This window comes from Cydia pomonella, chromosome 10 (assembly GCF_033807575.1).
Source record: "Cydia pomonella isolate Wapato2018A chromosome 10, ilCydPomo1, whole genome shotgun sequence".
NCBI classification, from domain to species: Eukaryota; Metazoa; Arthropoda; class Insecta; order Lepidoptera; family Tortricidae; genus Cydia; species Cydia pomonella.
In genome coordinates, this window is record NC_084712.1 from 5,704,277 (window position 1) to 5,730,982 (window position 26,706).

Sequence of the window (26,706 nt, forward strand, 5' to 3'; positions counted from 1 at the left end):
GTACTTAGATACCTTGATACTTGAACTCTAGTTAAAGATAAATGGTCAAGAAAGGTAAAAAAAATAACTAAGATATATTATTGAACTTCTTTATAATTCATCATCAGCATAATTATTAGAGCAGAATTTTTAATATATTTATTATTTGCATATTTTTATAAGTACCTAAGTAGAATATATTTTTATTGACACACTCCATCCAAAGGATGTACTGGATGCACTTGTGTGTGGAGACCTCTCTTGATAACGTGCGGAATTGTCTTTGGTACCATCCTGTAATTAGAATAAAAAAAATAACATCTGTTAATTGGTTAAGAAGTCCTACTGCCGCCATTACATTACATGTCTGATACATTTTTGAAAAAAAAGCAAAGTGCTACTGAGCAGTATTGGAATTTGGAGTTCTAATATGTCTTTATGTATGTTTCATAATATAGGGACCGTGCGCGTTGGAGGGTCTGCCATCTTGTAGCCTGAATCGGAACAATAAACATGTACATTTACACGTCACGTGTTTTCTTGTGCATTGTAGGTTCTGCCATCTTGTGGACTACATCGGAACAATAAACATCAAATTTACGCCTCGCGCCTAAAATCTGACGGCTCCTGTGCTGCCTCCTACAGTTCATGCACGCTCCCTATACTCTAGCACAGCGACTGTCAGTAGAAAACGGCGGCAAATTAAAAACAAACGTAGGCGCAAAGAGTTGACTTCCCACAGAAAAATTTAATTTCGCGCCTTTTTACTGACAAGTTGGGTGTGTTTCAGTATAAAATAAAATTCAGTATTCATGAGAATCATTAACACCTTAATCTCTCGTTAGATATCCAGGAGGTAATTAAAGCAGAAACAAGTTCGTAACAAAGCTTTGATTAGGTACGTAATTTATTACTACATAGGTACATAGCCATGTCAGGACTATTAAGTGAATGTAAGTTTCCCTTAATACTCTGCAACAGATTTGCTAATCAGGTGATATGGTCAAAATTATCTGCACGCTGTCACTTTCTTAACAATAAAGTAGCACTGCTCAGATATTTTTGAATGCCTTATTTAGTTTCCAAGTTCTTTACTATGGACTATTCGAAACAAAAAGTACCCGAAATTAACCGGTCAGTGTTGTCAGTTTTCACCCATTTATTTCGGTAAGACAGGAAATAAGAAAATGCCAAGTACCAACTGTTATAACTGATGCCTTATAAAAACATTTATAACAAGTGAACGGTCTACTTACGATATGCAGTCGATGATCGGGCACACGGACAAACACAGCGTGCATCCAGTGCAGTCGTCCGTCACGTGCGGGATGTGGGTCTGCGGGTCGAATCTGTCAACACAAGATTATTATTATTAAGTAGGTGGTAAAAGCACACACTAAAGTGCCAATTCCACACTTTACCAGGTCTGGGGGCCTTCCGCGAAAACCGAAATTCGCAAATTGCGGGGATCTTTCTCTTTTACTCTCACTAAGACGTAATTAGAGTGATAGAGAAAAATGCTCGCAATAGGGTTGTTTCCAATTTTTTGAAACGCTTGTATTACGTTCTATATTAACTAAAAGGTGCCCTAAAATTCAACTTTTATACTAAAAACGGCTTTAAATATGTTAAATTAACAAAATATATTTTGACAGATGCTTTCGCGCCCAAAACGCTCTTTGAAAATTGTGTGACGTCACAGTTTACGGTTTGACACATAACTTCATACACACGTAGAAGATACGAACTGTCAACTGACATTTGTCATTTGTTGTTTATGGCCTAACTGTCAACAGTGTCAATCTGAGAGTTGTGACGTCATCAGAATCTTCAATGACGTTTCGAGTTTGGTCACGTGATGTGTGCCAAAAGATATTTTAAATTCAATATTTACAAAAATATGGTCATTACAGGTCCCCTAAAAGTAGTTTAACATGTTCTTATAATCCAAAAGAATTTATTGGGATACAATTCTGCCCTAAGATTTGCAGATGGAAACAACCCTATTCACGAACTTCGATTTTCACGGTTATAGCCCTGATATCAGGGGGCCTACCACGAAAACCAAAATTCGCAAATTGCGGAGATCTTTCTCTTTTACTTTTACTAAGACATAGGTCCTGGGGTTTATCATGAGGGTATCGAGCCAGTTTAGTGACACTCGAGTTTTGCAGCTGCTATACAACGCCTATGTTCGCAGCAAACTTGAATTTGGAGCTTGTGTCTGGGATCCGCACGAAAGCAAGTATACCCTCATGGTAGAAAGAATCCAGAGGAAATTTGCCCGATTTCTCTATAGGAAAAAGTTAGGATATTATCCTTATTTGTATCCGTCATTGTTTGTCAGTGGTATGGTTGGGATGGATACATTAGAGTTGCGGCGGAAATTGTTACTGATGGTGCATTACTATAAGTTACTACGCAACCAAGTCGCGAATCCATCTGCATTGTCAAGAATAGGTTTGTCTGTGCCGCCCCCTCGCCGTTGCCCCGCGGCGGGGGAGGGCGGAGCGGTGGTGTCGCGGCGGCGCCGGCGCCTGTTCGCGTGCCCGGCGAGGCGCACGCGCTGGGCCGCAAACGCTCCCTCTGCAAGAGCTATCGCTCTGTTGAATGATATGTCTATGCGATTACCTGACGTTGACATTTTTTATCATGCCTCTTACCAAATTATTAAAGGCATTTATGAATTTTTGAATTTAACTTAATTTAATTGATTATCATCCATATTTATTTACTTTATTGACATACTTAATATTATATAATCGAATTTGCTTTTTGTTTTTGTAAGGTTGAAATGTAATTTTCATAGTGTAAGTGTGACATAGCATGTACAATAATTATAATATCATTACTTATAAGCGCCTTGGTTTATTAGACTGTAAGCTTATTTGTGAATAAAATCGAATAAATGAAATGAAATGAAATGAAGTGACAGAGAAAAATGTCCGCAATTTACGAACTTCAATTTTCGCGGTAGGCCCCCAGGCCCGAGCAAGAGTATTTTTCCGTTTTAGGGCTCGTCTACACGATGGCCCAGCGTAGGCCAGTCTAAGGGACGCAGCTATGCGGTGAAATAAGATAGCAATAGCAGTTGCTCCTTCTAACGCATAAATGCGTCCCTTAGACTGGCCTACGCTGGGCCATCGTGTAGAGGAGCCATCACGGTATATCAGCACATCGTTAACAATAAACGTAGTGATTATATGCTCTTTGAACAATATTTGAAATGTAAAAATAGTTCATATGCAAAAATTTCAAACATCGAACATTTTTGGCAATTAGAGACAAAGTATTTTTTACAGTGACAAAGCATTTTCTAAAATACTCGCCAGTTGACTAATTACTAACGTAGTCCGAGCTAGGCTTGATAGCTTTACTAGAAAGTGGACTATCAGCTACAGCCGTTGATGTTTGAATTTATAAAGGTGCGTCCTCATCTGTACGGAAAATTCACCTGTTCCTAAAGCGCTTCACATTAAATCGTAAAGGTGTAACCGCATTTAGTAAGAGTCTGATAGCACTAACTAGGAACGGTTTTTAGGAAGGATGCTAAAAAGACATCCTATCCTATCTGACTGAATGAAGGTGTGGAAGCGTTTAAGAACTGATTATCTTGCTAGCTTAAGTTACGTAGTATTGGCACGTATTGGTAAGTCAACGCGCAAGCTACTCGCCACGTTTAAACACCCCTTAAGCTTTTGTAGGGTTAGGTATAATTATATATATCATAGGTAAGGTAGGTACTTACTCAATTGCTTGATATCCCGAGTCTGCGCATGCCATGTAGCATTTTCCGCAGTTTATACACATATCCTGAAAACAAATACAGCTTTTGCATTATTAAGTGCCATAATCCAAGGATCAGAAACTAATAGTGTTTGGTGAGAATGATTGTAAAGTTTCATATACATATATATTTTCGATAAACGTTGCAGTAGTAATAAGGAAACAACTGAAAGAAATAGGGGTGACTTAAAGATATTTTTCTTCACTTATTTAAATTAAAATAGATTTTCAGGATAACCATATCATGTTTATAACCATATCTTGTGGATAGTTATTTTTTTCTGCTCAAAAGTGTCATATTTAATATAAAAAATGGTTCAGAGTAGTTACTCTGTAAACTGAGTTCAGTCGTCAACACTTACATCGTCTATCAACGCGACGACCTGCTTTGTGTTATCCAGCTGTTTATAAGTACCGATCCTGGGCAGCGCCTCCCCAACCACGTCCCTTATGCTGGGCACTGGCCCGTGGCCGTTGGAAATACCGTTTGCCAAGCAACTGTTGACCTTGTTCTCGGCTAATAAGTCTGAGTTTAGCCTGATCTTATGCAGCAGGTCTTCGCGCTTCTTGTTGTAGGGGCCGAAGTGGGCTAGAACCTGGGAAACGATATTTGTTAGTGGGTTTATCTGCAAGATTAAGCTAAAACGAATATCTACAAGTGTGGCAGTTGTTCGTAGAATTAATAGCCACTTGGAGCTAAAAGATTCATTTGTGGTGACCACAACTGTAGGTCAGTCTGAAATCTGAAACTCATGATACTAGTCTTAATGTAGGTAGGTTATTACTATACTTAAAAAAGTAGACTAAGAGCTAGCCTCGTAAAATACATGATAATAAGAGCAACGAAACTCAACGGTTATAAACTCGTAGTAAACTCATACTGGCTCCAGACGTCTGGAGGCTGATAATCGACGGAGGTCAGAAAATTGTGAACTGGGATTTATTGTTAAGTTAACTGGCGAGAGATAAGAAAAAAATCTAGTTCATTGCCCATGTGGAGAATTAAAAGTCTGAACGTCCATATTACCTTCCCGCGAACATCATACAAGGTCTGCATAGACTTGCCCTTCTAGTGTTTGAATGTAGGCCGGGCTGGCCGGTCCAGCCCGTGAGCCCCTTGGAGCGCAGGAACAGGAGCGTCTTCAGGCGTGTGATGTTGTTTTCCACCATGGTGAAGTGGTTCTGAGCTGAAGAGGCACTTATAAAAGTATTAAATACACAATACCTTCCCGGTCTCATCGTACAAGGTCTGCACAGGCTTTCCCTTCTGGTGTTTGAATGTAGGTGGCGACTGGCCGGTCCAGCCTGGGAGCCCCTTGGAACGCAGGTACAGGAGCGCCTTCAGGCCTGTGATGTAGTCTTCCACCACCGTGAAGTCTTGGTTCTGGACTGCGCTGCAAATCTGACAAGAAGAAAATCATGAGAAACTTTTGGCGGACGGGAAAACTAGTTAGCATAAGCGGTTAAATTATTACTACAAAAGGTTCCCGGCGACCGTGTAGATGTAATAAGCGCATAACGTTACATTAGGTCTTGCTTTCTAAGAATTATACCTGTACTACAGGCGCGCCGCACAACATAAACTGTAGCGCTGAATCTGCGGAGTCAATGCCACCGATGCCAAGGATTGGGAATCCGGGCAGCTTGTTGCCGATGGCCGACACGGCGCGCAGACCCATGGGGCGCGTGGCGTTGCCGGAGACGCCACCGTATGTGGTGTTCTTCTCTCGTCCTAACAAAGGAGAAAATAACAGATTTTTTTTTAAATACCTACATTTTTGATAGGTACCTTAGTAGAGGCGTCTGCTAAACTTTTTTACGACCTAAAATGATTATAGCCTACGGTAATTTCATACAATTTCTAGCCCCAAAAGCCGTACCATGTAGGTAGGTAAATGAGCCTTACCGACTGCCGGCCAAGGAGTGGCATCAGCCTTCACAGACATGAGGCCAGACACGGTGTTAATTGCAGACACGCCGTCAGCGCCACCTGAAATAAAGCTGTTAAATTGAACTGCCTTTTTGGAAGTAAAGGACATGCGAAATCTATGTACTGTACACACACATAGGTATACATAGTTAAGTTTTTTTAAATATGTTCTTACCTTCATACGCCGCCGTGGCTATGCTGACGATATCTGTAATGTTCGGAGTCAGTTTGATGAACACGGGGATCTTGACAGCTTTCTTCACCCATTGCGATATGCCTTTCACTAGGACCGGGTCCTGTGGAAGAAGAAGTCCTGCCTACTTAAAAATACTTGGTTTGGAAAGCCGACACAAGCAAATTCTTAGATGCGCCCCAGACATGAATTTAGGGGCTGCCCTATTGGTTCCGATATATTCAGATTTGAATAATTTCAAATCTCAAGCAAACCTGTTCACCTGTCGAGCTGTTCTCCTACGATTAGCCATCAAATCTAGGCAATCAGGCTCTGATTTAAGATGCTTATGCGGTTACTCTTAGTGTGAACATGTGGCTACTACCAATGTCATCACTGACAGCAATTGCAGAAGTTCACGTCTATTAAAAGACTCATTAAACAGAGTTCAAATTATACTCGTACCTGTCCGCAAGCAAGCCCCATGCCGGATTCGCCCATACCGTGCGGGCATGAAAGATTAAGTTCCAATGCATCAGACCCAGCTGCCTCGGCCTTCTGAGCCAGCTCCGTCCAGTCTGCTTCGTTGTACGAACACATTATCGATGCTATAATCACCTGAAATGTAACGCACATTCATCAATCAAAACAAAACAGTTTAAAAAAATGTCAGCAAAATCATTAATGACCTAACTGCATCCGGTTCGTTAAGACTGTTCAGTTTGCATAGTCTTTATGAGCAGTCGTATCAGATCCACTTAGTTGATTAAACACAGCGTGCAGCGTTACAGTTGTAGTTGGTTGGGTCGGGTTCGGTTCGCACAACTGGGAGATAACTCTAGGTGTCGGAAGTAGCCTTCCTGGGCCAAAGTTCTATCTACCTAGCCTGTTGTATAAACCACTCACTTTATCGGGGAAGTCTCGCTTAAGTTCGCGAATGCTCTGGCACCAGTAGGCTTCACACTTTTCGGAGATCAACTCGATGTTAAGGAAGCAGCCTTGCCCTGGGCCATAGTTCTCGCCTGATGTTACTCCTCGTACGATTCTGGGTGACACGTTAGTTACTAAATCCTGAGGACAGAAAAACTTTCGTCAGATTCTTGGTGGTTTTCACTCATCATTCAGTAGCATTGAATTAAAGTCGGGCTCAAAAGGGTTGGTGCTCTGGCTAACCTGAAGGGATGGAATTAGAATCCACATTCCACGGATTAACTTACCTTATCCAAACAAAAGGTCTCTTTGGTGACTGCAAAGCCCCAACTGTGCTGGAAGGTGCGCCGTATCATGACTGAGCTGGTGGTAGGGTGTACGCTGGTCAACCCGAAGATTAGACAACTTACCTTATCCAAACCGAAGGTCTTGGTGACGACAAAGCCCCAGCCCTGCTGGAAGGCGCGGCGGATCATGGCTGAGCTGGTAGTAGGGGGTGCGCTAGCCAGTCCGAAGGGGTTGGGGAATTTAATGCCGCAGACCTCCACGGAGAGATCCACGTCGTCGATGGGGCAGTGGAACTTAGGCAACTCTACTGGAGAGTCGAATGGGATGCCCTGTAAAAAACAATTTTGAATATATTAAATTATCTTATTTTTTTTCATAACATAACAAATAATATGACTTATATAAATTATTTAATAGACATGGTATAAGATGGAATTCCAAGTCCAACCAATCATGACAGTTCAAGTGGTAGCGCACGGGGAGCAAGAGATCATAATACACATCTTAATACACTGAATAAAACGAAAGTGTGGATATTGGAGTCTATTTTTTATTTGTCGTGATTAAATTACCTACATTGGGCCCTGATCACAGACATGAGGCGCTCATAGTGCGCCACACTGGCATTCCGCGTAAAAATAAGGAGATCATCTAGGAAGTTAAAGATCAGACAGCCTGCAAATCAATTAAAGTCCGATGTAGGTGTATTTTGAAATTAGGTCCTGAACTTCCTCTTCATAAAGCTTCTTCTTCGAACAGCTGATCACATGTCTTGATTAGTAGACGGCGAATCGTGCTATCGGCAACATATTGAATGGGGCTGGACATAGATACCAGGCCCATTCAATATATTGCGAACAGTCCGATCTAGCCTCCTCTTTTGATGTACTATGGATATAAATCTGAGGAAGAAACATTGCACACAATCCGAGAGACAAGTAAAGGTCGAAATGAATATATAGGTATAAGGTATACGTAATAAAGAAAAGACATATATATATATATATATATATATATATATATATATATATATATATATATATATATATATATATATATATATATATATTATATATATATTATATAAGAGTTCCAGGTAATAAAGAGCGCCGATGTCGTCCCAGTCACTAGAGTGCACATGCTCGTTTAAATGATAATAACATTGTAAAAAATGTAGACATATTTAATTGTACCATAAGTTCATTGAAAACAAAATTCAAGACTACATAGTAGCATATAAATGTTAACACGATCTGTCAATTATTTATTTTGAAGTATTATTATATGTCATGTTTGTCGATACTTATTCAAAAATTGTTAAAAACGTATAACATGTTTTTATTGTGCTTTTCACTGAGTGTTTTGTAAATCGGATTTCTCAAATTCTGTGTAACCTCTTATTATTTAGCTGAACCTAAACGAAGATACTTTTCGTGCTTCTATATAAAGATATGTTTAACAAAAATGGAAACTATAGGTCTAGATTAAGAGAAGAAACTGTAATTATATTTTTTGTATGATCGTTTGTTTCATATTTAAATAAATAAAAATAATGTGATGGCCATAGCTACAACAGACAGTCTAAATTCAGAACCTTATTGTCTGCTATGTGGCCTGAGGACTGCGACTCGTGAAAGTGTAGTTGCGCTATGCTCACCGCTCTGAAATTCTGTCTAACCAATACAGTAGGCATATTAGAACTGACCTGTAGATAGCAGTGTATGTACCACGCCGCAGTCTTGCCATCATTAACCGACTCCACAGTAGTCTCAGCCACACCAGCCAAATCTCCGCCCACGAACACATGCGGGTTGCTGACACTCTGCATGGTCGAACTGTTTACTTCTGGGAGACCCCAGCGGTTTAGCTTCACGCCAGACATGGCTTCTTTTACTGTAATGAAGATGAAAAAAACTTTATTAAAAAGAAGAGGTGGACAGGAAGATAAAAAAATACCCTCGTTTACCCCTGATCCCACTGGCTGTTATTTATAGGTAGGTAAGGCATGAAATCTATAAGCAGAAATATCTCTTTTCTAAAACCTAATTGTCACAGTGAAGATTACTTTGCTTTGGCTTGTATTTGCGGTTACTGATGTTTCCAAAACTTAATTAGAGCTACCGCCATCGATGATAGAATAGTGCAAAAAACGAAACGGTGCATTTTCATCTTTGAGAGAATATTAAATACAATACACTTAGAATCATAGCTGAAAAGCGAAGTTTGGAACCTTACCATCACTATCATACAATCCGGAGCCGAAGGCTGAAATAATGAAGTTGGCCTTCAGCTGCAAAACTTGCTCGTGATCCTCGATCCAATCGCCATTATCTAGTTGCTCGGTCCGACAGAATTTTAAACCAGCCACCTGGAAAAGAAATATTCACTAGTAGAGGCTCATAAACGAGCAAGTTTTTTTTTATACTGCGTCGGTGGCAAACAAGCATACAGCCCGCTTGATGGTAAGCAGTCTCCGTAGCCTATGGACGCCTGCAACTCTAGAGGTGTTACATGCGCGTTGCCGACCCTAACACCGCACCCACGTTGAGCTCTGGCAACCTTACTCACCGGCAGGAACACAACACTATGAGTAGGGTCTTCACAAATCGACTTGCGTTCCCAAACACCTCTTATTGGCTGGATTGGATGGGTTTCATCGATGGATTTCAATTTCCTCAAAAGCTCACATATTGCATCCATATTGAATCAGTTACGTGCTATTGGTTTACCTTGCCGTCCTTGACGATGACTTCTTGTGGTGACATGAATGGGACGAATTCGCATTTCTCTTCTTTAGCCAAGTCAACCTAAGGACAAACAAAATGTTTAACAAATCTGTTGGTTATGATTCGCAAGTTTTGGGATTACCTAGTTTAGAAACACAATGTGTAGTTAAATGCGGTAAGTAAGTGGGTAATAGGTACAATTAGAATGGATACCTCCTCTGGAACGGCACGAATGTTCCCAAAGCCTTTCCTGAACACCACGTAGACGCGACGCGCGCCGCATCGCAGCGCTGACGTCGCGCAGTCGAAAGCAGTATCGCCAGCGCCGAGCACTATCACGTTGCCGTGTAGTTCGGGCAGGGCAGACTTGCAGGCGCACATTCCTGGCGATAAAGGTCTTGGTCCAAATCAAATTCGCCTTCCGAAGCCTTCAGGAGGTCACGAACCACAGGTTGAAAACTGGGGTAGAGTACAGTGGCGTCCATATATTCAGTCATCTAGGCTGCATCGAATACGAGGCAATAAAAAAGTGTTACTTTGCAAGGAAATTTTCAGATGAAATGGATTCTTACCTTTCTTGCTGCCTTTAGACACAAGAGGCAAAAAGCTTTTGCTAGTGTAAAAGCCCATCTCGGGAGTGAGGCCCTTGAAGATGGACACGGTGGTCGGCTCCGGCAGCCCGATGCCGAGGAACACGGCCTTGTGGCCGTCTTTGAGAAGACCCTGAAAATAAAATCATGAATTACTAACGTGCAGAGTCGGTGAACACAGTACCAGCACCGTTAAACGCCAATAGACGGTTGCCATATCTTATTCAAAGATTACTTAACTCATACACCGAAACAGCGTTTTTTGCATTGGAAATGCTTTATTGGAATTCGGAGGTTTAAACAATGGAAGCTAAAGACACGTAAGCAAATCGATTAGTAGTCCGATCCGATCAGATTAACATACATCATATATCAAATCAACGATGAAGTGTGCGGACAGACACCAAGTATATGGAGAAAATTAGAACAGTATGTGGTCACAGCTTGATTGGCCATGGCTAATTACAACCATCTATCAAGACTGACGAACTGAAAAAGAGACGAAAGAATCTTACCTCGACAGTGATGTCCTTGGTAGAAAGTTTTCTGCCGGTCTCGAACTTGACTCTGAGATTCTTCACCAGGTCCACTTCGAACTGAACCACGTCATAGCCAAGACGGTATTGCGGAATCTCGGCAGAACTGCAAATCAAGAGTTACGAGTTATTTACTTTGAGATGTGGAAAGTGATAATTTGATGGGCTTCACCAAAACCACACCAACATGATACAATGTGTGATCTTGATCTCAGCTGCCATGGTGTTCTTGGCTGATATAAGAAATAGGGGGACATAAAACTTGTCTATTTTTAAAGTTATAGGTCTTCACTTCCAGTACGGGCGGCCTACAACTCTTATTACATAAAACTGGTGTCTCACCTCAGTCCACCCAAATACGCCTCCTTCTCGTAAACAGTGAGGTTCTTATAGCCTAGCCTCGCTAGGAAGCAAGCGCAGCTGATGCTAGCCGGGCCGCCTCCGACGAGCGCGATCTTTTGGTCGCCACCACGCGGCAATGGCTTAGTATTCGGGTCCAGTGTTTGCGGAATACCCATCTTCATGAAAATCTATCAAAAATACACGCAATTAATATGTGACGATGATTCTTAAACTTAAATGTATACAGTCATAAACCCGCACGATATCACGTTTTTTGGAGGATTATTTTAGATCATTTATAAAAGAGTTTGAAATATATATTTTTTTTTATACCACGACGGTGGCAAACAAGCATACGGCCCGCCTGATGGTAAGCAGTCACCGCAGCTTATGGACGCCTGCAACTCCAGAGGTGTTACATGCGCGTTGCCGACCCTTTAAAAACCTGTACACTCCTTTTTTGAAAAACCCCATACTGTAGACCCTCGGGAAAACCTCGGAAGGGAGCTCATTCCACAGCCGGAGCGCCCGCGGGAGGAAATTCCTTTTGAACCGCACAGTACGCGACCATTTAGGTTCTAAGGTGTGAGGATGAACACCCTGCCGACGGCGAGCGGTGCGGTGATAGAAAGTGACCGTTGGCATCATGTCAAACAATTCCTCAGAGCACAACCCATTTTACTAGTTTGGACACCACTGACAAGTTCCAATTTTTTAGGTGTAGACCGGCAAAGTTGATGCGCTTGCAACTTTCTTGACCAGTCTTTTTGAAGGGTTTTGTCGGATAATACTGATTGTAACTCAAAGCATTATAAAATCGGGCCCTGTTTGTCTAGCTGTGGATGTCTTTTGACTGATATATCAGAGCTTATGAGGGTGAATGTTAAATATATTTTCATAATTACATCGACAGCGAAGTGCTGCAGCCCTCCGATATTGATGGCGCCCTCCTCGCTAGCGTGGAGGTTGCAGCCACCCACGCACAAGTCGCTGGTTGGGCACACCATCCCGCAAGTAAGACCGAGCGGGTTATCCGACAGGATGGCTTTAGCGGCTCCATAGTAGTTCTGCAAATAGGTATAGGATTGGTTAAACATTATTGCGTATTATATGAGTATTAAGTATCTATATTCATTGGAATAAGCTATCTTTGCAACAACTTTGACAAAACAAAGTAGGGCAGTATTATTAAACGTTATATTTTTATAGAAATTTAACATGTATGATGACCAGAGGCGGCGCTAGGCGTGGGCGAGTCGCGGTCCGAGGGGCCTTGCGTCTCAAATACGTATAACTGGGACGCAACGTAAAAATACGCCGTGGATGCAAAATGGACTGATTATTGGATACTACTTTTTTCTGAATGTAGGAGTTTATAGATAAGGGTGCTGATATTCAAACTTGTACTCTATTCCTGATTAGTGGGAGCAAATTCATAGGAGTTTTGAACTTTTGGTGTCTCACCGATTCCTTGTAACGTTTACCTTAGTAGCAATGCTGGAGATAAAGCTCTTGACGTCTATCTGTGTAGGACAGCTTTTCTGACAAGGCGCATCAGCGCACTTAAGGCAGCGGGCAGCTTCCTTCAGCGCACCCCGCTCCGACAGCGTCGTGTGCTTGATGTCGTCGAAGTTCTTTTCAAGGGTGGGACAGGTCTGAATCAGGGAAATTAGACGGGTTAATAGTGTGTGATTGATTGGAATTAGTTGACACAATGCCTTATGCCTGTTTAGATTATTCATGTCGGATATGACATGACCATGGTACTGCAATAATATGTTACACAACCTATCTGACACGATCTTATTGGTAGAGCCAATAAACCGTGTCACTTATTTGTGCGGCCTTCGAAGAGTAATGCATTAGGTAATTCAGAATGAAGAGTAATGAGATTAATGCATGTGACTGTACCAATCGATTTTATATCATTTATCGATGTAAGTATTGTAAGTTCATCAGTCGTGGCCGTGGCTGCATGGTTCCATTTTTATTGCCTGTCACTATACCCGTCACTTTCGCACTTACTCACTTGTCCGAACGTGACAGGTATGATGACATGCGATAAAATATGTGGCCGTGCTACCACCGCAGCATCGACAATAGGCGATTGGTGGATTTTATGGAAGGTGGAGGTAAGGAATGGAATCTCCATATACTTAAAAGTGTCATCAAAAAACCTTAAATAGGTGGCGCTACAATACCTAGAATACTGGAACAAAAAAATCAAATCATAAACAGCGCACTTCACTCCGTCAATAACGCCTCGGTTCATAGCTACTCCAGCGCTACTCTGGAGAGATTTGGAGCTATTATATATAGCTGACAGCTGGACACTTTTGCAACAGTTTACCATAAGAGATTTCACTCCTTTTAATTCCACACTCCATACCATAGGTGGATTTGGTGGTCGTCAGTCGTCACACACGTTATTTACGTGTAAGCGCGACAGTGGCGATATAGGTATTGACAAAATATGACAGGTAATAATTCTTTCGTTTGCGATAAACGATAAAACTCGACCATCATAAGAGTGCGTGCTGTTTTGATAATGTTTACTTTACATGATCTTTTAATTGATTTGCCTGCCTCACTTTAGTAATAGGTGTAGACATTGTAGATATCAAATCGCTGGCCCAATATTACAGGGTCCTATGTTACATTTTCAAGATAAATAGTTGAAATTCGACTCAATGTCACTAAGTATGACAATGTTCAAATTTCAGTTTGACAAAAGTGAAACATAGAACCCTGTAATTTGGGCCAGCGAAATAATGAGAAAAGAGACAGCAGATGGAAGTGTGCAATAAAGTCACTCACGGTGCATTTCCGGTCGGCATTTCTCTTCCAGTGCTGCTTATTCTTCTTGGTCTGCGCGGAAGGCACGAGATTGGTATACGGTTTCACTGTCGGGTTGAGCCGCAGCAGGTTCTGAAGTGACAAATGAAATTAGAAATAAAGATATAAATAGGTAGTATGTAGTATGTCTATTAGCAAATTGTGGTTGTTAGACTCTAGTTTAAATTCGTATATAGGTACTTACTTTACTCTTTGGTTTACATCTAGAGCTTAGTCCAGTCTACCACAGTAGGCCTTGAAGAGGTTATTAGGTACATATACCATATATTACCTATCTATTACTTTGATTTCGCCAGACACTTTCCTGTTATAACGGACAGGGAAACAACATATGCCTTTCTCTGTCCCCCCTCAGCAGAAAGTGTCATGAAAAAAGATAAATAACTTCTTTAGTGTGGCAAGATGCCGGGTATGGAAGGTAGATTTAAGGAATATAATCTCCATATAACAAAAAGTGTCCGACAAAAAACCATAAATAGATGGCGCTACAATACCTAAAATACTTGAGAAAAAAATCTAATCATAGACAGCACACTTCACTCCGTCAATAACGCCTTAGGTTCTTAGCTACTCTAGCGCTACTCTGGAGAGATTTGGAACTATTATTTACAGCTGACAGCTGGACACATTTTCAACAGTTCAGCCTATGGAGATTGTATTCCTTGCCTCTACCTTCCATAATGCCGGGTAACGGTCATTGAAGTGAGGTAAGTAAGGTTGACTGGTAGAGAATGGCTCGTGGCATTAAGTCTGCCTTTTGTACTGTAAGATTTTATCTTTTGTGCAATAAAAGTTAAATAAATAAATAAATTGGTCAATAACCTAGGTACTTGACAAGTAAAACCTACAACGATTGTCTTTCAAAACATACGTTTGTTAGTTGGCTGTCCGTTCAAAACATACGTTTTTGTGTAAACAATAGTGATTTAACAATGATACAAAATCACCCAATGAAAGTTCATAATCTGATAGCCTTTGACCCAAAGTAACTGATAACACGAAACAAACAAAGACTGCCATGTTGATATACTTGATATATCGTGGCATGGCAGTGACATAAATAAGCGTTATCGATATTGAGTGATAAAAATACAGATTTATTCATGATTTATTTAAAGTAATCAATGTAGTGAGTCCGTCCGTTTTTAGTTGGTGTCATCCACGATGACGCGTAGGCCAAATCTTCTTTTAATTACATGAAAATTAGTGTCCGACCGAAGTTTTGGTTTCGGCAGGTTTCGGCATAAAAATCGTGTTTCGGCCGAAGGTTCGGTTTCGGCGCAAAAACTGCCGAACCTTTCGGTCGCACCGAAACTTATGACCTTGTACTTTCGTATCTATTTTTTTAGTGTAAAGACTGTTCCATTTACTGAGCGGACACCCAAAATGGATATATAAATCAATTAGTTGGTCTAGAAACGTTTTATTTTTATAAACGTAATAAAATGGAACCCAACGATATAGACGAGAGAATAGAATGTAATAAATTGGTAAAATTTACAAAATATACTCGGATACGCCGCATAAATGCCTGCATATTACATTATTGACGCATTTCGAGAATCTGCGAATCACATTCGTTTAAATTATTCTTGTTTTAGTTTCTCGCTTATCATTTCTTAAGTTCACTTTTACAATGCCCCAGTACCTACTTACCACTCCTTTCTGAATTCATTAGCTCCACTGTCTGACCAGCATAGTGCGGCACTTGCCAAATCAGGCCAAAACAAAGCAGGGATAGTATGCTTCTGATGGATGGTAACTATTAATCGTTTTTCGTTTCATTTTTAGGGTTCCGTAGCCAAATGGCAAAAAAACGGAACCCTTATAGATTCGTCATGTCCGTCTGTCTGTCCGATTATTTTCTGTAAATTTGCTACCTTTTGCAGTTCCTTTTGCAGAATAGAACACACTTTTTAGGCCACTGGAATAAACTGGCTGTCAGGCAAGAACTTTCTTTTCTTCCCGAATTTATCTGTTTTTATGGATTTCTCTTCATCAGGTACATTTTCTCCTATGACAGCAGTGTACTGTTGGGGCCTAGTTAAATTACTTTTATATTCATATTTTTCGTACATTTTGTTATCCATTAAAATGTAACGAGATTAATCTTTTTCATTTCTCATGCTCTGAAAGAGGGTCATTGTTGTTCTATTAAGTGTGCAGAAACCTATCACTTTCTGTATCACTAGAGCAATATAGTTTCAAAGTGCGTTTTTTTGCGATAAGCAATTGAAGTTTTGTTTTAAATGGATTCCATAAACAACGATAATTTTGCCTAAATTGTTAATTGAAAGTACCCTCTACAAATACTATAAAAGTTTATGCTTAGTCATGTTTTTTTTTAAACATGTGCACTTTATTTCCTCTTATTCTAAATGAAAAGTAGAGTGTTTAACTCGAGTGAAAAGCAACATTTCAACCTCTGACTATTCGAGCGTCAACTACCTCGACTGAAATGAGTGCCTTTCATCCCTTGGTTAACCATCTACTATTAGTAAAATCCTGTACAGGTAGCCGCGTTGGCTGCTCTGCAATTCTTTTGACCATTTTATAGGCTTTTTATAGGTCCCTGCATTGTATTTTTTTCTGATATTTTAAAATGTCCCTACGCTAACGTCTGCGTCTGGAATTTCGCGAACCGATAAGACATTTTTAGATTTTAACTAGCTTCTGGGCTGTTATTTTGTAAAATCTTCAATTCTATGATGGTCTCCAAATGTTTTAAATATTTGATATGCGTTTGACGAATATAGCAGTGAATACTCGCCTGTGCACCATGATTGCACAGCTAACTTGAAATGCTCAACATTAATTCGATCCATTGGGGAAAATATTTGACTGTTGGGGAACAAAATATGTAGCAATTGATGTATAAGAGCTTGTTGCGAGCTGTATGTCAATTATTGCTTTTACATTATCAGATTAAAACAGGTGTATGGTTATTGGAGCTTGGTTGATTGTGAACTTTGAAAATTAAAACTTAAAATAGGTACATTTTATTATACGTTTTTTTAACTAAACATGTTTTACTTTGTACCACCTATGCGAATTATAGGTATTTACTTTTTCATGGGTAACGGTCCAACAAAAGTTTCGGTTTCGGCCGAAACTAGAACCAAAACCGAACGTACCCATTCCATAGTGCGTGCGCTCAACCTTCGCATGGCCATCTCGCTGGTCCAGCGCTGGGCCATCGTGTAGAGAAGTCATAAAACAATTAATCCATATTAGTTTCATTAAATGCGACAAATTCTAACTAACACTGCTCGATTTTCGTTCGGGCACAATTCACTTATTACGTAAGATGATTTAGGGGTGGAGGGTGGTTTGTTATACATAGGGGAGGGAGGGGGTCAAAACTGGCAAAAATCGTCTCACGTAATAAGCATTAAATTAATGCGTAGGTATAGCAATATAAACAGTTCGCTTATATTATTAAAAGCCTTATCACGCGCACAAGTGTCTTAACGCGGTATCTAGTTTAACGTGTCATGTATTGTTCATTCTTACAATACATAATACAATAGCGATTATGTTCAATTTTGTAAAGAAAATAGCAAACCAATTTGTCACCGTTCAACGACAAAAAAGGAATATTCGCATTTGTCCCCGTCTCATGTGACTGTTGCCATTTATGAGGCGGGGACAGATACATGTGAATCATTCCCATCTGTGCGCAACGGGGACAAAAGGGAATAGTACGGTCAAATTAAGTCAAATTTCACAAAAGTCAAGAACTAATTCTAAGGACTAATAAAATCACTACGGATTGTTTTGTATGGGCTAAAAATCGAACTTTATACAATCGTTACTAAATTCACCCCACCGGAAAGGGGTGAAATCGGCTGAAAATAATGTAATGGTTATAACTAAGAAGAGAAAAAAGGTGTACTCGGTGCAATTTGGCGTACGTTTTACAACACTTATATCTAAATTCGCACGTGTTATTTATGTTAATTTAAGCTACGGAACAGATAAAAAAAAAACAACATACAAAAAAATCTATTTTGGCCATTGCGGGTCTGGGTAAAGTAATGTACTCGGTGCAAATTGAGTAAATAATTAGAAAAAATATCTAAATCCAATGTCAAATTCGCACCAGGGTGCGACACCCGGAAAGTAGTTTTTCATGTTTTACTGTCGTTGTACTTTGGGGGAAATTTTAATACTATTGGAAATTGATGCAATCATAGTCATTTGATCTTGTTTACATTCGCACCCCATAAAAAATTGGCATTTTTATACGGAACATGCAGTTTTGTAATCAAGTACCAAAAACGTAGATCAATAAATACACAGAAGCGACAAGCGCGTGGTTAGTGGCAAGAGAAGGAACGCGCGTAGATGCACCGACGAAGCACGGCCCTTGAGGCACGAGTAGTGGCATGTACTGCAAAAATAGTAGGGTTTCTGAGTATGCAGACAGACAGTCAACAAATTAAATACAGGTACGCTCAATGTTTGTTAAATTCGAAAAATCGCGTTTTTCCGTATACTTACGAAAACGTTAGACTACTTAGTTCACTCAATGATTGTTTAAAACAATAGTTCCGTTTTAATGCCAGAAGAAAGATTTGTGCTCGTTGCCCGTCAAAAGTGTCAAACAAACTGTCTCGGAACAATCGCTGCGCGTAGGGTTTGAGATCCGGATATCCGAAATATCCGGATATCCGTCAACTATAAGATCCGGATCTAGCGGGTCATAAGATTCGGATATTACGGATCCGTTAAAGTAAGTAAGTAAGTAAGTAAGTAAATATTCTTTATTGCACCAACAAATTATACATTTTACATACATGTAAAACTACAAATGAATTTTAAAGGAAAATAGAACCAGGTAACAACAGGCGGTCTTATCGCTAAAAAGCGATCTCTTCCAGACAACCTTTAGGTAGCAGGAAATTTCGAACTCATACAAAAGTCAACAGGTAGTGCAAGGAGCTAAATATGGAGACTATTAAATACAAACACACATACTACTTATATAAGTATTAAAACAATACCTAATATACTAATAAATATACAATATAATATAATACAATATATATATATTTATACTTACACATATAAAATATATAAATGGCAACTTAAGGTAGAGATAGAAAGTATAGTTTCAGCTGATTTTTGAAAATGGGGAGAGATTTAGCTAATCTTAATTCTACTGGCAGAGCATTCCATAACCGAACAGCCCGGAAGGTAAAAGAGCTATTATAAAATTTTGAAGTAGATAAGGGAGGAGCAAGAATATGAGTCTGAGAACATCTGATAGAAGAGAGATACTTGAAACGCTCTTTGAGATAAGGTGGTGTAGCGGGGTTAAAGAGAATGCCATATAGGAGGGCAAGAACATGAGAGTCACGGCGAAGACGAATAGGAAGCCACTTGAGCTGAGAACGAAACTGAGACACATGGTCATATTTGCGCAAGCCAAATATAAACCTTATACAGAGATTCTGGAGGCGCTCAAGCTTATTCAGCTGATCCTGCGTAAGGTCAAGATAGCAAATGTCAGCATAATCTAATATGGGCAGTAAGAGAGATTGAGCTAGCGCAATTTTAGTGGCGTAAGGCAAGAAATTTCGAAGTCTGCGGAGCGATGCAATTGCAGCAAACATCCTCCTACTAACCTCACTCACCTGAGGTGCCCAAGAGAGACTCTGGTCCATCATGACACCCAGATTCCTTACCTGGACAGAGAAGGGAATCTGAATACCGTCAAACACAATGGCAGGTAGAGAGCCAAAATCAATCCGGGCAGTAAGCTTTGAGCTACCTACTACCATAACCTGAGTTTTAGTAGGGTTTACCTTGAGACCGTAACGCTTACTCCAATCTAAGATGCTCTCCAAGTCAGTGTTCATGGCGCAGATAGTCTGTGGTAGATCGGCAACAGAGCCCTGAGAGTATATTTGAAGGTCATCAGCGTAAAGGTGGTAGGAGGACAAAATATTGGAAGTGATAGAGTTTATAAAGATAGAGAAAAGAAGGAGACAGCACGCCGCCCTGTGGGACACCAGCAAGCGTGTTGCACCACGAAGATCGAGAGGAATCCACCTTTATACGCTGCCGACGCCCTACTAAATAACTGCGAAACCAGTCAACTACCGCAGGAGATACATTAAGTGAACGCAATATGCCTAGCAAGATATCGAAGTCAACCGTGTTGAAAGCATTACTGAAATCCAAAAGCGATAATACCGTGATCTTACGATTATCCATACCAGCCCGGATATCATCAGTAATTTTTACAAGAGCGGTAGTTGTGCTGTGGCCTGAACGGAAACCGGATTGGTATGGGTTCATGAGCGCATGTCTGTTCAAAAAAGAAGTAAACTGCTAAATATGGTTAAATATGACTGTTAAATATGGTTATTGACCTATAACCCAAACAATTTTCTAATGAAATTTATGAATAATTTCATACCATTTTGTCATTTAAATATAGTATTTTCATATATTTAATCAATTCAAATACTAACAGCACATCAATTTTGATAGGTACATCATGTCACGCAGTAACTTTATACAATGAATGCGAATGTTGCTTAATGCAAACATTAGATCATTGGATATCCTGATGACTTGGGGCTATAGGCTCAAAACAAAAGCGACCTGGAGGCCAAGGCTAGGATAGTAGAGTAGGAAGGAGAGAAAATTGGTCTGATAATCAACCACTAGAATATCTCCAAATGAATAGGGCTAAGATGGTCGGCTCTTTATCATTTGTCATGAAGGGCATAGTGACAAGTGATAAAAATAGAACCATGCTGCCACCGCAGATCGAAAAGAAAAGACCTACCTAAAGTAATCGGGAAGAGGAGATAGATGTTCGAATCCAAAATGCCCTAAGATGCTCAGCAGCGCTTCACCGAGTTCTAGTATCCAAGCTGATCAGTAGACTGTCCATGATTCAAGTCTATAAGACAATAATTAGATTTTGATGAATGGCATTTGTATGTATTACACTTGGACTCTGAATCAGAAAAAAAAGAACAAGTTCTTAGTTAAGAAGACGAAATTCTGGCGGAATATTCTGGGACCTATCAGAGATGAAGATAGAGAAGATGAAAGCGTAGGAAAGATAGGGAGCTAGAGTAGCTAGTTGCGGCACCCAATATAATTAGCGAGATTATAGCCGCACGACTTCGCAGGCTTGGTCACTTGGAGTGGACGGGAGAGAATCGGGTTGTGAGAAGATAGGAGCGATGTAGCCCTAAAACGCCCTCGGAGTATCCAACTAGCGTGGAGTGGTGCAGAATAGAGCAGAGTGACGTTGTTCTTGTGTCAAAGGCCAAGATTCTTTTTGGGTCACTGATCCAGTGAAGTAAGTAAGAATTGCTTTCATAGTTAGTATTTCATGACGAATGAACACGAGGTGAGGCATTGGATGTATTTCCAACTATGCACTAGCTAATCCAGATATAAACCTTCCTTATTAAGTACGGTTTTAGAGATAACATTATGTTAGCTATTATAGTAATCAAGTAATCATTTAAAATTGGTTGGGGTAATATCATTGTATTAAAAAATAGTTAAAAACGTTATTTCTGTGTTATCTAAATCCGTTTATTCGGATATTTATTTTGGTGGATATTCGAATAATTAGAATATCACAATATTTTAATTGCAAACCCTACATATAATTTCCCAGTAGTGACACAAATAGGTAATGTAAATACTGCGAGGAGGATCTTGTTGTTATTAATGATGAAATTGATAATTCAATGTATATATATACCGTATTTTTTGACATTTAGATTTTATTCTAGAAAGGTTCTAGACTAGTAATTTTATACAATTTTGATGTTTGACGATCCTTTTGTGAAATTCTTATTATTAAGTTTACCATATCTATAATAGTTCAATGTTTTTTTTAGAACAATAATAACTGCATCAATAAATTGCTCTGATATTTAGATTAAGATGATATTTGTAAAATTGGACGATTTAAAAGTGCTTGTTGCTAGGCCTATTTGAATAAAGAATATTTTGACTTTGACTTTGTTTAGGAAATAATCGGAGAGACAGACGGACATGACGAATCTATAAGGGTTCCGTTTTTTGCCATTTGGCTACGGAACCCTAAAAACAGAGCGATCGAGTATATTCCTTCAACAGGATGCTCTCCTACAGCATATAAAAAGGGCTTAACAGACCCACATTGGGACCAATTTACCTGAATAGCGACCCACAAATGCTAGATTCTTGCAACTAGGCTTGGCGAAAGAAAAATGATGGACCAGCGTACACCTCTTTGTAGAAAACCCTTCCTGATGCTAGTCTCAGCTACAAGGAGCTATTGTCTTGCAAGTGCAAAGAACGCTGTACAGGGTGTGGGTGAGTAAAACACGGATTTAAATACACTATGCTTTGCGCATGCGAAGGTGCATGCTCTGGGACAAAATAATACGTAAAAAAATACATATTTTTGTTTAATTAGTGTGTAACTTTAATTAGCTAGATCCGGAGTAAATTACAATAAAACGATCTCAGTATTCTTAATTTTGATAATAATACTTTTATCGAAAATATTACTTTGGTCCATTAATCGCGTCATACGTTTTTGGCTTGTTTTAGACCCCCCCCCCCTCCCCCATGGTGATCTTTGGTGATATTTTCAGGACCCCCCCCCCCCCCATCCAATATGACGTGTATTTTTTTCGATAACTAAAGAACAGTTTTCTAACAAATGAACCTAAGTACACGTGAAGGATTATTATTGACTATAATACAGTATAGCACAGATGAAAAAAAAAATACACGTGATACGTGTCCATACCCCCCCGTCCCATGTGGTGATCATTGGTGATTTTTTGCTGACCCCCTCCCCCCCCTATACAATATGACGCGATTAATGGACGCCCCCTTTACTATAAATATCGTTCAGCAAGTTACCTTTACTTAAACATCATTTGCCTTGCAAATTGTATTGAAACAGCCATCCGACTCTTGGTGGTGTCATCCGGTATAAAACAAAAATAGTGTAATTTGCTTGTTTATAAACCGATTTTCAAAATTCTAATGGAATTTTATAACTTACTAATGTAGCATTCATATCATGATACAATGTTTTCCTGTAAAGTTACTAGTAAAGTTGATGAAAAAAAAAACGGATTTTTTTTTCGAGAAAATTTAAATAAAACTTAAAATTTCTCGCAAACTATGGTATTTACAAGGTCAAATGTATGAACGATATTGTAGCGCATTTAATTTTGCTTTTTATGACACCCCACACAAGCTTACATGTCATATACTTTCTGTGGTATACGCAATATTCTGAACACGGCACCGGCCATTTTGATGACGTCATAACTGGTGACTTAACCACGTTAGAAACTGTCTCCCGATGGTTTTTTTGTCAAAATAACATGCTTAACAACATACTAAAATATGGTGCTGGTTTCATCAAAGGCACCTTTTGGGCCCTATATGACCTAAGGGAAGCGACTTCATACCTACTCTTATAACATTTTTTTATACAATCAAACACATTTGAATAAGTAGTCGATAAAGCGGTCAAACACCGATAGATTATTAATATGTTGTAACATGACATCACTATTTTTGATCTCACGTAGACAATTTACGCACAAACTTGCATTTCATTTTTGGTCGCACTTTTGAAGTTTGACAGTCGTTCTTGATATCCTATTTCTATGTATCCGGATCCGAAAAATTGTCGGATATTGCAAACCCTAGCTGCGCGCTGCGCTATCTCCCCGCCCCGCGCGCCCCGCGCCGCGTGCGGCCAATCACCTTCGCTTGCAGTTCGTTGCGATTAATTCTATTTACTTTTTGACAAACTTCCGGTAAAAAAAATCTATTTTTTATTTAGTGCAAATGTAGTGTCTTTAGATAAGTACCGTTTTTAAAATTTTCACGTCTCTCTTAATTTCCCCCGAAGCACAATGTACAAAATAATTAAAAATACATGTTCCATAATTTGCCCAGGCGTGCAAAGTTAACTGAATGTTTATAGTGCTTTAAAAAGCTTAACTTGAGATTGCACCAACCGACTGACTTATCCTCGAGCCGCAATCGAAAAAAAAATTTTTTTTAGGTTATTATACATTGCACATCTTTTTAATTAAGATATACTATGCACCAAGGTGTTCTCTATACACTACTTAGCTTGAACCCAATAGCTTTTAATTTACTCCAAAATTACGGCACTTTATAGTTTATACCTAAAATTTAACGGTTTTCCGTACATAATAGAAACGGTGCAACTCGGGGGAAATAATCTAGTTGCGCCATCTAACGAATCCAAAAAAAGCACGACTACACGACTTACTTCCATACTTTTCGTTAACTTGACTATACTAATCATGGACGAAACTCGTGCGCTTCGGCTTATGTTCACAGCGGAACTGAGGAGGGTGAGGTAGCAAGGGAAGCGCTTACTATAATTATGTAGTGGAGTTTTACTAATTATGCTACTAGTAGAAATTTAAATCGAGGCATCAATCTAGAATTACCCTAGTATTCATAGTTAATAATTGAATTTATATGGTATGGGGATATTTTGACGCCCGGGATAGGACATAGGCTAGTTTTTATCAATCATCATCATGATTTCACGCAGACGAAGCGGGCAGAAGCTAGGAGATACTAGTTTTGTGGGACACTTATTGCACTTGGTAATCTAATCAGCCCGTAACCAACAATTTTGACCTAGATCAAAAACAGTTTTGGTAGATTTTATCGAATTAAATTAATTATGTAGGTTTAGGTACTAGAATGTTAGAAATGAATGTTGATGGACGGAGAGCGGATGGTAGACCCAAAAAACGATGGATGGATTGTGTGAAAGAGGATATGAGAAAGAAAGGAGTGAGTGCTGAGGTGACGAAAGATAGAGGAGAATGGAAGAGAAGAACATGTTGTGCCGACCCCACATAACGTGGGATAAGGGCAGGAGGAAGAAGAAGAAGAAGGTACTTTTGGTTTGCTTTAACATTTTGGTCCTTCGAACCGGATTGAATGATTGCCTATAGAATCACTACACGTATAAAAAAAGTACCCTGCCGCGTCTGTCTGTATGTATGTATTTTCGCGATAAACTCAAAAACTACTGACCGTGTTTTCATGCGGTTTGGACCTATCAATAGAGTAATTATTGAGGAAGGTTTAGCTGGTCGATAGTGTTTACTGGAAAAATATGAAATAGGTATTCCTTGGCAATAACCGCATCATGTTAGCCCTGCTGGACCACCCACAATATTATATTCAGCCTATATACATACTTTTCTGTTAGATCATTAACATGTTCGCGTTACGTTATGCTAATTAAGATTAAGTGCATAGTTGCAGTTATACTAGTGCAACAATGTTTTGTTTATTATATATACGTTTTGCAGTAAACAAGAGAAGGATCGTAAGTACATGGTTGGAATTTAAAATGTGTAGGCTTATAAAACACAAATAAACAGTTATAATATGACCATAAACTCACACAAAGTATAATATCTAATTGAACTAAATATAACAAAATCTTAAGAATTAATTCTTATTTTTATTAAGATGTTTACTCGTAGGAAGAGACCGAAAAACCTTGAATAGAGAAATTAGTTTAATGAATATTAAATTGTCTCGATCTATGTTGCGAATAACATGCCACAAATCGAACAAAGCAAATAAGTGACACTGACCCTGTGTCACTTATTTGCTATTTCTGGTAGCTTATTACTTTCAAATTAATCATGTAAGTATCGGTTTCACCAGCAATAATTTTTATACATTTATTTTGTCAAAATATTGGGATTTATCTTAATTCATAAATATTCGTACTTGCAATTAAAGCCATGCACAGTTCATAAAATGCGTTTAGTGTAGAATATTGTACCTATGGAATTAGATCATAGTGCACGCACGTTGGCTTTATTGTTGACGAAAATAAACATACTCGTATATTTTTTATATACATATCTAGTTGGTGATAATCTGATAATACATGATAAGCATCATACTACGGGACTGATTTTGGTCATCCATTTCTGGACTTCTGGGAGAGTTAAATCTATTTATAAATTTACTCAACTTTCAGCTGATTCTGTTCGTCTGTAGGTAAGGTTCTGCTTATTATAACTAGTTAATTAATTTTAAACATTCTTTATGCCGATAATAATGTCTAGATACCTACTTACCTAATTAATCAGGACAGTCGAAAAAGACAATGTTGCTTGTTGCTTTGTGCATAAAAAAAATGATTACTTTGATAAAAACTGAGAGTCAGAAAGGAAAGGCCTAAGAATTTTTATTACTAAAAACAAGAGGTGCAGTTGATAATGATATAATATGAGTCAGATCTATAGTCTCGATCCATATCGCGTTGCTATGGCGCTATCTACATATTTACTATCTCATTATACGTACTTCAATAAATAACAAGTCTCGAAACACTGACCTCGATGTCCGGCAATTCTCTGCTTAATAATTTCGCCATGATGCCAAACTGCACTTTATTGCAACCAAATAAAAAATAATTTTAAAACACGTATATTCCGATATACAAATTTATCGTAGAGGACTACTCACTGGCAGCGCCTCAGTTACGACTGATCGTACA

The 26,706-nt window shown here is 39.2% G+C and overlaps 1 protein-coding gene across 1 annotated transcript; it reads right to left on the reverse strand.

Annotated features, from left to right (window-relative positions):
• Positions 1-75: 75 nt before the first annotated feature.
• On the reverse strand, positions 76-26,706 carry LOC133521914 (dihydropyrimidine dehydrogenase [NADP(+)]). The gene is made up of 22 exons (XM_061857037.1): positions 26,545-26,706; positions 14,097-14,207; positions 12,764-12,934; positions 12,185-12,346; positions 11,280-11,467; positions 10,917-11,043; positions 10,384-10,534; positions 10,025-10,194; positions 9,815-9,892; positions 9,321-9,453; positions 8,791-8,978; positions 7,208-7,414; positions 6,774-6,938; positions 6,333-6,485; positions 5,871-5,991; positions 5,672-5,755; positions 5,319-5,497; positions 4,991-5,167; positions 4,128-4,361; positions 3,728-3,792; positions 1,236-1,328; positions 76-273 (listed from the first exon to the last, which is right to left on the reverse strand). Exons 1-22 carry the CDS (start codon positions 26,581-26,583, stop codon positions 183-185), a joined length of 3,087 nt encoding a protein of 1,028 aa, XP_061713021.1. The 5' UTR covers positions 26,584-26,706; the 3' UTR covers positions 76-182.

What these genes read in the sequence shown, in the direction of transcription:
- LOC133521914 (XM_061857037.1), bottom strand. Translation starts at nt 26,583, where the DNA reads ATGGCGAAATTATTAAGCAGAGAATTGCCGGACATCGAG. An exon ending in ATGCCGACCGGAAATGCACC is followed by an intron (nt 12,935 to 14,096) that starts GTGAGTGACTTT and finishes TCCCTGATTCAG; the next exon opens with ACCTGTCCCACCCTTGAAAA. An exon ending in TCGTCGCGTTGATAGACGAT is followed by an intron (nt 3,793 to 4,127) that starts GTAAGTGTTGAC and finishes ATTTGTTTTCAG; the next exon opens with GATATGTGTATAAACTGCGG.